General features: G+C 40.0%; 1 protein-coding gene across 1 annotated transcript in view; it reads right to left on the reverse strand.

The window, feature by feature from the left end:
• Positions 1-12,827, reverse strand: part of LOC126108830 (uncharacterized) — a 181,290-nt gene that overhangs the window by 138,944 nt on the left and 29,519 nt on the right. The window contains exons 7-8 of the mRNA XM_049914194.1: positions 4,215-4,396; positions 2,074-2,278 (exon numbers count right to left, since the gene is read on the reverse strand). Of these exons, the coding sequence (XP_049770151.1) occupies positions 2,074-2,278; positions 4,215-4,396 (387 nt within the window). The remainder of the gene's footprint in view (positions 1-2,073; positions 2,279-4,214; positions 4,397-12,827) is intronic.

The following is a 12,827-nucleotide window of genomic DNA, read 5'->3' on the forward strand; positions in this document are numbered from 1 at the left end:
TCAACTTGATTTCTAAACTGAAGGAAACGCTTCACTGCATTCGCTTCAGAACTGCTGCAAATTTGTCGGGCACAGGACCGTGCTGCTCGAACCGTCAACACCGCTGGCACCGCTAAGAGCATCCTACGACTTCCACATTGCTGGCGACGGGTTATACACGATGCCGGTGACTACTTCGAAGGTCAGTAAAACTTTGAAACACGCATATATTCTGTATGAGCTGTAAATAAAGAGTTGCCACTATCAAAGTTACAACCCTCATACTTTGACGAGATACCTGAAATTCGAGCCAATGTGACATGCGAGTTGAAAAGCGTTCCAAAGAAGTACCTTTCTGAGACTTCCACCTGGTTATGTGAATGATACGTAAATTATGTTGAAGGGGGGTGTGGGGGCTATGTTTAACACCATCTTAACTATTATCCATATTTTTATTAATCCGGTCTTGAAACTTTTTGGACTGACAGTTTATAAAGAATTATAATGCATCTGAGATTAATAAAATTGTGAATTGATATATGAGGATATGGTCAAGTCACAAGATACTGACATGTTCTTGCACCTGGTACAGTGCGGGTTGAAATATGCTCACTATTTTTATATACTGTATTTAGCATATTTCGTGACAGTACCTTTTCCTTGAAATGTTTACAAGACGATATTTGTCTTGGCTTCAGTCGTCTAGTGGAAGTATGATTCCACAATGCAGTTTCGTCGGCTGCAGAAATGACCTGGTTCAATGAGTTTGCCTCATTTTTGGTGCTTGAAATACCATTTCTTTGAATGTGGTTTCTTCTTAAAGTTTATATAAAAAAAGTAGTAACATTATTCATTTTTCCTGTTCACTAGGAAATTTCAGAGCTAGATCAGAAACGTAAGGACTATGGTATGAAGATTAGCATCTCCAAAACGAAAGTAATGTCAGTGGGAAAGAAATATAAACGGATTGAGTGCCAAATAGGAGGAACAAAGTTAGAACAGGTGGACGGTTTCAAGTACTTAGGATGCATATTCTCACAGGATGGCAACATAGTGAAAGAACTGGAAGCGAGGTGTAGCAAAGCTAATGCAGTGAGCGCTCAGCTACAATCTACTCTCTTCTGCAAGAAGGAAGTCAGTACCGAGACTAAGTTATCTGTGCACCGTTCAATCTTTCGACCAACTTTGTTGTATGGGGGCGAAAGCTGGGTGGATCAACAAGGTTGACGCTATGGATGTGAAAGTAGCTAGGATGATTGCAGGTACTGGTAGATGGGAACAATGGCAGGAGGGTGTCCACAATGAGGAAATCAAAGAAAAACTGGGAATGAACTCTATAGATGTAGCAGTCAGGGCGAACAGGCTTAGATGGTGGGGTCATGTTAGACGCATGGGAGAAGCAAGGTTACCCAAGAGACTTGTGGGTTCAGCAGTAGAGGGTAGGAGGAGTCGGGGCAGACCGAGGAGAAGGTACCTGGATTCGGTGAAGAATGATTTCGAAGTAATAGGTTTAACATCAGAAGAGGCACCAATGTTAGCACTGAATAGGCGATCATGGAGGAATTTTGTAAGGGGGGCTATGCTCCAGACTGAACGCTGAAAGGCACAATCAGTCTTAAATGATGATGATGATGATGATGATGATGATAATGATGATGACTAGGAAATTATTATGACGGCGGCCTGCACGTTGTTCCACCGTCAACGCACACCAAGACTTCACTGCCGACTGACTACAGTCAAAGACGACTCCAGTGTCAAAGACATTTTACACAACACACAAGCTTCCCCTTGTAAGCAGTCTCTTTGATATTCTTTGTCACAACTACTAATATTAATCAATTGCTGTCACTCTCATAAATTAAGGCAAATTACAATTCACAAAAAGAAAAAATATCTGACAAAAATATAAGAAAACAATTACAACTTCCCTCATTAGATTTGGTATCGACAAATCCAGTAGAAAATAACACATCTCCCAGATCCATTACAGGGTAGAGAGAGAGTGATGTGGCAGCACCTACAAGGTGGTCACTTCTGACACTGACGGCGGCGGCGGCAGGAGCCTGGAGCTCCGTGGGGCCGGACACTCACCTGGTGGCAGCCTCCGGCAGCTGGGGGTGAGCCGACGGGCCACTGAGCGGCTGCCGCTGCGGGCGGTCGCCGGGGTGTCTGAGCCGGCTGTAGCGCGCGTGAACTCGGCGCACGGACGGTGGCGCTGCCGGGCCCCTGCGGAACAGCCACTTCTCGCTGCGATGGCGGAATTTGCCGTTCTCGGACACCTCCTCGTATCGCGGGTCTGAAAGAGACGAACACGATAACTGTTTGGCGGGCAGGTTATCTGAGCACGTACGGCGACAGTTATCTTCACCGGACGTAAGATCTCGAAGGTCGACGAAATCTTCTCGGGTTATCGGCCGAGCCGTGGCGTACGAAGTTTCGAAGAGTTACCTACTCGTCACCTTCACGCGAAGTGTCGGGTTCGTGTCCAGTTCGTTCCTTTAAAACTACTAGACCGTAAAGTCGTATGTCACAAGCGTAACAGGTGAGTGAATAATCTGAAAGAGATTTCACAGCCGACAGTGTGGATGCCCCCTGGTGCTGCCCACCTATTCTGCCCACTACTGTAGTGGTTAATAAAAAAGAAAACATGAAGAGAAGAAAAGAAAAGAAAAGGTTGAAAATGTGGGAAGAAATGGTGAATAAAAAGGGGGTTTTAAAATCATTAATGACCGTGAAAAAGTGAAAGAATGAAATGCAAATCGGACTTACAGAAAAGTTATCGGACTTCGTGATTCGGAAAAGCTATTGTTCGGGTGGTCCTTGTGGCATTTCTGAGCAAACTACAAAAATTATTTGAAAGAGAACAGAGAATAACAAAATGTGATTAACAGGGGGAAATGGCGTAGATAAGAGTTCATCCTTTACCGTGTTAACACGTCTTCTCTCGTGCGGCGTCCAGGTCTTGTTCTCCAAAAATCTCCTGCTTCATTTCTGCGTGAAAAGTCTTAGCTGCTCCGAAATTTTGCAATAAATTTCATTGTCCAGGAATTACTAATGTATACAAATCAAAATCGTATTGATATTAAATGCAATGTATTTTATGTTGCTGCTTCCATCCTCCAAATTTCACACAAACTTCCACAATACGTCTGCACCTTAATAAGTTTTTTCGTCTTAATCCGACCAAGACTAGCTAAGAAGTAAGTTAAGCTTCCGCTCTTAACAAGGCAAAAGATGGATAGAAAAACAAAAAGAGTTACAATTTTAGTACCTTCATTTTCTAATATATTTTCTCTGCCGACGAGCCCTCATACTACTGCGACGGTATAATTTATATCTCAGGGAACGAGTGTAGCGTGGCGAAATTCAAAGTGCCGCTACATTACCTCTCGTCATTTTCTCGTCAGTGCATTCCTGAGATATTTTTTCTAATGCTACATCCCTTGCTGACCTCACTTGGAAGCTGCCATTCCAGTTGACGAGTCTGTACTGTACTCTTGTTTCAACTGCCTCTTTGATGGTCAAATTCCTGAACCCATAGCTGTGGCCCAGCAACTTTGTACGTAGAAAAACAAACATGTGGCCTTCAGTGATGCAGTGCCCTGCCACTACAGACTTTGAGAGACAAAAATGCCGTGCTGCATCAACGTCGATCTGGAATTCGGTCACTGACGAGCCAGTGGAATCGCACGCGAGTGACACCCTCGCCAACGGGGACAGGTGTTTCCGACAGAGCTCACCCTGGAATGTGGTGTTGTAAAAAGTAAGTCACAAACAGTCCCACACGAAAGCAATGGAGGCAGTGGGTGGAACAGAAAGGCACCACCAGTACCCAACCCGTGGACTCGACAGTGGCCGATGACTCGAGCAAAAATTTCCCTGCGACAGGAGGTCAGAAATCAACCACTGTGGAGATACGGCCATTAAATGACAGCCAATCGGTAAAGCAGGAATGCGCATGTCAAACGTGGAGTCAGTTTAGGCCCGTTTACAGTGTCGCAGTGGGCACAAATAATGACACAGCCTACCACTAGAGTACATAAGGGTGTACCTAGAAGCCACAGGCAGTCATTCCACTTGACAATAACTGAGGAGTGCTCTGCTGAAACATATGTTGTTTTAAACACTCGACGCATCTGGGAGCCCACAAACATTTTATCAGAGACGAGCATAGAAAAAGAGATGGAGCTGATGTCATTTCCAGCCAGTCTGTCACTGACCACAGGACTCACCGAGTGTCCAGTAGTTGCAGCATTTGGCCTTGTCGTCGCCAGCCTCCTGTGGCACTTTGACAAAGCACTTGTGGTACCACAGGCAGCAGCGTACCGAGTTCTTCCACATCTTATTCTTCTTGCCTCCGAAGTAGGGGAAGTGACTCGCGATGTAGGCGTAGATCTCCGACAGCATCAATCTCCTGCCGCACAAACAAAACCAAACGTCACAATCTCTACAGTACGAAGAATACGTCGAGTCGGAAACTGTGGCAGAGAGTACGATTTGGCACCTTTACTGCGTGTGTCTGACAAATCCTCGTACCCTTTCGTTTCTGTGCATTAGGAGAAATAAATAGTTGTTTTATAGATTACCCCACTTTGAAGTTGATGAGAAGCACTGCTGTCAATGTTGCATTAGTTCGTTTTATTTATTTATAATACTGGGGCCCGTGAAGTTATGACATTCTGCTACTGTGGAAGCTAAGTAAGATTTGATGGATGAAACAAGGAGAACATAAAAGTAGATTAGCACAGGCAAACAGGGCATTCCTGGCACAAAGAAGTCTCCTAGGATCATGACTGACTTTATTTGAAAAAAGAAATGTCTGAGAATGTACATCTGGAGCATAGCAGTGGTATTGGTCTGTGAGAAAACCAGAAAAGAATTGAATTAAAGCATTTGAGATGTGGTGCAATAGAAAGATATTCAAAATTAGATGTACTGACCAGATAAGAAACGAGAGATTTTTTCCCAAGGACTGACACGAAGACTGGGCATGTGTAAGAAGTCACAGTGCAAGAGGGTAACAAGAGTTAGAACAAGACACAAACTGGGATTCAACCAAGAAAAGAAAAGAATTAAAATTACTGACGAGGTTGGCTGCAAGCACCATTCCAAGATGAAGAGGTCGGCACAAGAGAGGAACGTAGGAAGGCCGGTATCTGTGGAATATGTCGGTACATATTTTAGAGAATGTTGGTTAGGAATTTTGTAAAGAAAAGAATTGAAAAGTTAATGAGACACGAAGAAAATCTGTGAGAGTGTATAGGAATAAACAAAACAAATGTTGGTGAGAAACTTTGCAAAGAAAAGAATTGAAAAGTTAATGAGATGTGAAGAAAATCTGTGAGTGTATAGGAATAAACAACACAAATTACAGAAAGTATCTCAAGTACTGTGAAGAACCTCTGTACAAAATGTGGGATTGTGCCACAAGAAAACATTGCAACCTGAATTAGTACATTTGGCATTTATTGCCAAATATTTTCAATTCTGCTAAAAGCCCAATTAAACTGAAACCTGCTGAAGAGTAAACACCTTTCTGTACATTGCTTACGGAGGTGTTGTCCGAGGGCACAGCATTTTCCTGTCCGGTGATCACCGAATGAATGTTGCAGTTTCCTTCGAAAAAGTTGACGTAGTCAGCGACAAACCCCACAATGGTGTATATATGATGTACAGTAGTGGCAGAGTCACAATTCTGAGACACTTCAACAACGGCCTACAGAAAGTTTGTGACCTGAAGCTGCACACCTCTCCGACCACACTGAGAATATTTTTGGTGAATGAAAAGAGTTCCCACAAAATATACAATCACATAAGAAAACAGAATGAGGCACAGTAAAGAAACCATTGTTTTTCAGTGTTAGAGACAATGGGGAATATTCTTATAGTGAAGATAGTAGCATTATGTTTCTATATGCAACCAATGGAATGTGATACTTCCAAGTAAGCCTTCTTTCTACCATAAGTTTTAATAATTAAAAACAGTTTATTTCCTCAACTGTTTCATCATCTTGGGACAGTAAAATTTTGCTTTTACAATAGTTCTGTGTCAGAAGCTGTGTTTCAACACAGTTAAGCATTAATCAGATCTGTGAAAGCCACGTGCACTGGCTGCTCTACGAACATCGTTTACATTACATAACGTCTCGGAATATAACACTTGCATCATCAGGAAAAATTACAATTCATGTGCTGTATTCTGTGGTAGATCATTGATATACGCCAAGAACAACAACAGATCCAAAACACAACCCTGTGGACACCCCCCCCCACCCCCACCCCCACCCCCACCCCCACCGCCACCACCACCACCACCACCACCATTTTACTTCACCCCAATCAGCATCAAACCTCTACTCTGTTCGTCAACAGTGCAGCACAAACTTTTGCTTCCGACATTCCAGATATGAAATGAACCATTGTTGAATCTTTTCTCTAATCCCACAATTTTCAAATTAATAAAAGTGTTACGAGTACATAGACCACACAATCAACTGTTTTCATTAAATCGAGGATAATATGAGGCATTTCGAAAAATTAAAGAGTACTCACTTGTTTAAGAAGATCACTTTGCGACCTTACAGATGACCTCGCCAATACCTTCATCAAAAAAGCCTCCCACACTTTCCTTGGCCCACTGCTTGATAACAGTATGAACCTTGTTGTTGTTGTTGTTGTGGCCTTCAGTCCAGAGACTGGTTCGATGCAGCTCTCCCTGCTACTCTATCCTGTGCAAGCTTCTTCATCTCCCAGTACCTACTGCAACCTACATCCTTCTGAAACTGTTTATTTACTGTATTCATCTCTTGGTCTCCCTCTACGATTTTTACCCTCCACGGTGCCCTCCAATGCTAAATTGGTGATCCCTTGATGCCTCATAACATGTCCTACCAATAGATCCCTTCTTATAGTCAAGTTGTGCCACAAATTTCTCTTCTCTCCAATTCTATTCAATTCCACATCATTACTTATGTGATCTACCCATCTAATCTTCAGCATTCTTCTGTAGCACCAGATTTTGAAAGCTTCTATTCTCTTCTTGTCTCAACTATTTATTGTCAATGTTTCACTTCCATACATGGCTACACTCCATACAAATACTTTCAGAAACGACTTCTGACACTTAAATCTATACTCGATGTTAACAAATTTCTCTTCTTCAGAAACGCTTTCTTTGCCATTGCCAGCCTACATTTTATATATTCTCTACTTCGACCATCATCAGTTATTTTGCTCCCCAAATAGCAAAACTCCTTTACTACGTTAAGTGTCTCATTTCCTAATCTAATTCCCTCAGCATCACCCGACTTAATTTGACGACATTCCATTATCCTCGTTTTGCTTTTGTTGATGTTCATCTTATACCCTCCTTTCAAGACACTGTCCATTCCATTCAACTGCTCTTCCAAGTCCTTTGCTGTCTCTGACACAATTACAATGTCATCGGCGAACCTCAAAGTTTTTATTTCTTCTCCATGGATTTTAATACCCACTCTGAACTTTTCTTTTGTTTCCTTTACTGCTTGCTCAATATACAGATTGAATAACATCGGGGAAAGGCTACAATCCTGTCACACTCCCATTTCCAAACACTGCTTCCCTTTCATGCCCCTCGGCTCATATAACTGCCATCTGGTTTCTGTACAAATTGTAAATAGCCTTTCACTGCCTTTCTTTAATCTATTTTCTAAGATAAGTCGTGGGGTCAGTATTGCCTCATGTGTTCCAACATTTCTGCGGAATCCAAACCGATCTTCCCCGAGGTTGGCTTCTACCAGTTTCTCCATTCGTCTGTAAAGAATTCGTGTTAGTATTTTGCAGCAGTGGCTTATTAAACTGATTGTTCGGTAATTTTCGCATCTGTCAACACCTTCTTTCTTTGGGATTGGAATTATTATATTCTCTTGAAGTCTGAGGGTATTTCACCTGTCTCATACATCTAGCTCACCAGATGGTAGAGTTTTGTTAGGCCTGGCTCTCCCAAGGCTGTCATTAGTTCTAATAGGATGTTGTCTACTCCCAGGGCCTTGTTTCAACTTAGATCTTTCAGTGCTCTGTCAAACTCTTCACGCAGTATCGTATCTCCCATTTCATCTTCATGTACATTCTCTTCCATTTCCTTAATATTGTCCTCAAGTACATTACCCTTGTATAGACCCACTATATACTCCTTCCACCTTTCTGCTTTCCCTTCTTTGCTTAGAACTGGGTTTCCATCTGAGCTCTTGATATTCATGCAAGTCATCCACTTTTCTCCAAAGGTCTCTCTAATTTTCCTGTAGGCAGTATCTATCTTACCCTTAGTGAGATAAGCCTCTACATCCTTACATTTGTCCTCTAGCCATCCCTGCTTAGCCATTTTGCACTTCCTTTCGATCTCATTTTTGAGACGTTTGTATTCCTTTTTGCCTGCTTCATTTACTGCATTTTTGTATTTTCTCCTTTCATCAATTACATTCAAAATCTCTTCTGTTACCCAAGTATTTCTACTAGCCCTCGTCTTTTTACCTACTTGATCCTCTTGTAACAGTACTTTGACTACCGCGCCTCCACCAATACAAAGATATGATTTACGATCGCGCACGTGAAAGAGCGCTGCACCGGCGACCAATTTTTATAAATAATTTTGATCTTTTTTTTTTCCTACTTTTGCGTAGGTGTTTGTTTTTAACAACTAATTGATCACTCTCTCTCTTTCTCTCTCTTGTCTTCATACGAAAGACGTGTATTTTTCGGCGCTGTGTTAAATATGCTTTTAACTGGAAATTAAAACTATATTACAAAACGAAGTTATTTCAATAGTGATTCGAAATGGTTATCGCCAAATTTGTAAATTGATCATGACAGTGACAACTTGAAGAAGTTTTCAACAGACGGAGAAAAGTGAAAGACGGTCCTACAAGAGAAATTAGGACGACAGCCACGAAGACTATATTATAATTAATACTATGTTTCTAACAGACTTATAAGGTAAATTTCAACTAATTTCTGATGCTATTTCCGTACAGTCGCTTTTTGTAGTGTTGCCGACCCGGTCTGCCATGCACGGTCAAATTACAGCACAATCTCAATCAATAATACGTAATAGCATCAGAAAATGAATTTGGACTAATTCTCATTCATTTCAATTGTAATGTTACGTGCATGAAATTTACAACAATATTGTTTGCCCTGTTATTAATTTGTGTTAATTTTCATTTTCTTGCTGAGGAAATTAATTTGCTAACAAAAAAATAAATAAATAAATAAATAAAAAATCAATAAAAAATAAAAATTAAAAAAATTAAAAAAATAAAATAAACAAAATAAAAAAATAAGGAAAAAGTTAACGTTCCATAAAATAATTTGCATGGACGTGAAGGAAAAAAATTTTGGATTGAAAACTGTATATCTAACGCTACATTTTCAATATGAGACTGAAGAACAAAAAACAAAAGCTATCTGTACATAATAATGCTAGACCCAGCACACAGCCGAAAATAGAATTACCAATGAGTGATACAAATCCCAATGAACCATTTTCAATGCTACCACAAGATCAAAATTACTATCAGACATCACCACATACTATGCACAGTTTGACACAAAATACAGGACCCATAATACCATCGGGAGTAGCTGATGAAACATTAGTACGACATGGATACTTTCAGACATTTTCATGTGATGAGAAAGACAAAGTGCATCCGATTGTTTTCATCCGCTCTTTTGATGGTATTTTCCCGAGACATTGGTTAGAAGCCGACAAAATTCGATATGTTACAAATTTGTTATGTGGAAGAGCAGCTAAGTGGGGAGCAGCAATGAAAAGACGATGTTTAACATTTGAACAGTTTGAACAAGCATTTCTTGAGGAATTCTGGTCAATCACAGCACAGCAAAGTTTAAAACGAGAAGTATACAATCCAGAAATTTACAACCCGAAGAAAGACACTTTACGTCAATACTTTGAACGCTACCTAGACAAAACATTATATTGGACAAAACCAGCAGATTTACCAGATGTAATTAGAACACTTAAAAGCCACTTACCATTTCCTTACCGCGATAAATTAATAGGAGTGTTCGAGGACAACAAAGAATTTTTTCAGTTATGATGATGAGATAGATGTTTACAGAGATGAGATCAGGAATTTCAATCAATTGTATCCGATCCATCCAAGCAATTCGCGTACCCACAACAGAAATGACAGAGGCTATTGGAATCCGCCTCCAACATCACAACAAAACACTCAAAGAAACAATTCACACTACACTGGGACAAATCCATTCAATATTAGGAGAAACAACTCGCAGCATTGGCAGGGAAATGGTAATCATTACTATAATGGTTATCCGAACAGTAATTACAATCAGAACAATAACAGTTATATTCAAAATAACAATAACAGAAGAAGGAACCGAAATCATAGAGATCAAAGAAGAGAGGATAACAGGTACCATCCAGGATATTTTCAGAAAAACAACATACAACAACGTCCAACTATGTATTGCAGGAACAACAGTAATGACAATACCAGTTACAGTCCCGGGCGAAATAATGTATGGGGAAATCACAATGGACCACCGCCACGACACATGCAATACTGCAACCCTCAATTCCTACGTAACGGAACTCCCAATGCGACGCGAGGTAATGTCAACAAACAAACAGCTGATACTTGGGTGACGAGCAACTGAAATGTAAATATTATTGAGTTGAGCAAGGAATCCAACCCGCAGCAACAGCCGAATTTGCCGGAAAACAAACGACGACCGAGCTAAGCGATCAAGTTACGGTCGATAAGGAGCAGAGCGCAACGGAACCGACGATTTGTTTTCTCCGATATAACGACAGTAAGAAAATAGAAAAAGAATTATATCAGGATGTAGATTTTAATAGTACCAGTAAAACAAAGAAGATTATTCAGGCTATAACACGAGTTATGATTGGTAGTTACGAAGTGGAAGTAATGTTAGATACAGGAGCAGCAGCAACTGTCATTTCAATGTCCTTATATAATGAACTCAAACAAATAATGAACATACAAACATTGCCAGTACAGAACTGTCACATTATAAGTGCCACAAGTACGAAATCAAAGAACGTGAAATTTCAAGCTCTCATTAACTTCACATTTTCAAATATACCACTCAATTACAGTTTCCTGGTAGTAGACAAATTAGTTATGCACTGCATATTAGGAATTGACTTTTTGAATGAATATCAAGCAATCATAGATTTAGGAAAAGGGAAATGTCATTTAACCGTAAACCAACAACAACTGACAATAGAGTTAACACAGGGTAAAAACTTAAACAGTAAACAAGGTAAATTTGAACAGTTACATTTTGTGTATCCACCAGCAACAAACATATGTGATTTAACTTTTAATGAAGCTGTATCTCAGGAAATTAAACCTAATGATTTATATGAGAAATGCACAGAATCTGAATATCTGACGAAGGAACAACAACTTGAATTACTTGAAGTTTTGCAGCAATTTGCTGAGGTATTTGTGGAGAAACCTGGAATTATTAGAGGCTATACTTATGAGATGGATGTTAAACCACACAAAACATACTGTAGAACATATTATAATATTCCTTGGTCAAAGAAACCCGCAGTTTTGAAAGAGATTGAAAAAATGCAAGCTTAGAGTATCTTTGAAAGGTCACATTCACCATATTGCAGTCCGATCCTAGCAGTTAATAAAGAGGATGGTAGTGTAAAGTTAGTGCTGGACACATGATAAATTAACAAAGTCACAATCCCAATCAACACACGACCTATAAATTTGGAAGAACAACTTTTAAAATTTCATAATGTGCAGTATTTAACCAATATCAACCTCCGCTCATTGTTTTGGCACGTGAACCTCCATAAAAACAGCTGTAAATACACTGCATTTCTATGTGAGGGACGTAGTTATCAATTTTGTGTTCTACCCTTTGGTCTACGAGTGAGTGCTGGAATGTTTATTGAAGCCTTAGATGCTGTTCTTGGACCACAATTGTTATTGCAAATCACAGTTTAATGTTGACGACATTGTCATTGCCACCACTACTTGGGAAGAACATGTTCATCTTTTGAAGCAACTTCTGACTAAATTTTGTGACGCAGGTGTCACTATCAATTTATCAAAAACTAAATTAGGGAGGAGAGAAATCAAATTCCTTGGTCACATCATATCAACTGAAGGCATTTTTCCAGACTCAAGAAAAATTGAATTTTCCATCCCCACAGAATCGTAAACAACTCAAAGCCTTTCTTCAGGAAATTTGTACCCTACCACCTTCTTAACAGTGCACATCTTCTATCTTTACTCAAAAGAAATAATATTTGGAAATGGACAGAGTTCTGTCAGACAGATTTTGGAGAGATTAAGAATACTTTAGTAAATGTACTGTTGTTATGTCATTCTGACATGACGTCAGACTTTTGCCTGGTAACGGACGCAAGTTCCTACGGGCTCGGAGCATTTTTATTCCAAATTAATGTAGAAAACGAACAAAAAGTCATCAAACCTATCAGTTTTGCTAGCCGCACGCTCACTGAATGCGAAAAGTCATATTCAGTGACCGGGCGCGAAACACTTGCCATAGTATGGGCATTTCGCAACTTTTGCTACTTTCTATGGGGAAAACGTACTAAGCTTTATACTGATCATCAAGCTCTTTCTTTCCTGCTATCATGCAAGTTATTACATTCACGTCTTACATGCTGGTGTGCATCACTACAAGAGTATGATTTTGATATTATATACATAAAAGGAGAATCCAACATTATAGCCGATGCTCTATCTCATTTGCCACAAGGCCTACAAGAATTTTCAGATGTGACAGAACAAACATCAGATTTCAAA

Source organism: Schistocerca cancellata, chromosome 11 (assembly GCF_023864275.1).
Source record: "Schistocerca cancellata isolate TAMUIC-IGC-003103 chromosome 11, iqSchCanc2.1, whole genome shotgun sequence".
Lineage (NCBI taxonomy): Eukaryota > Metazoa > Arthropoda > Insecta > Orthoptera > Acrididae > Schistocerca > Schistocerca cancellata.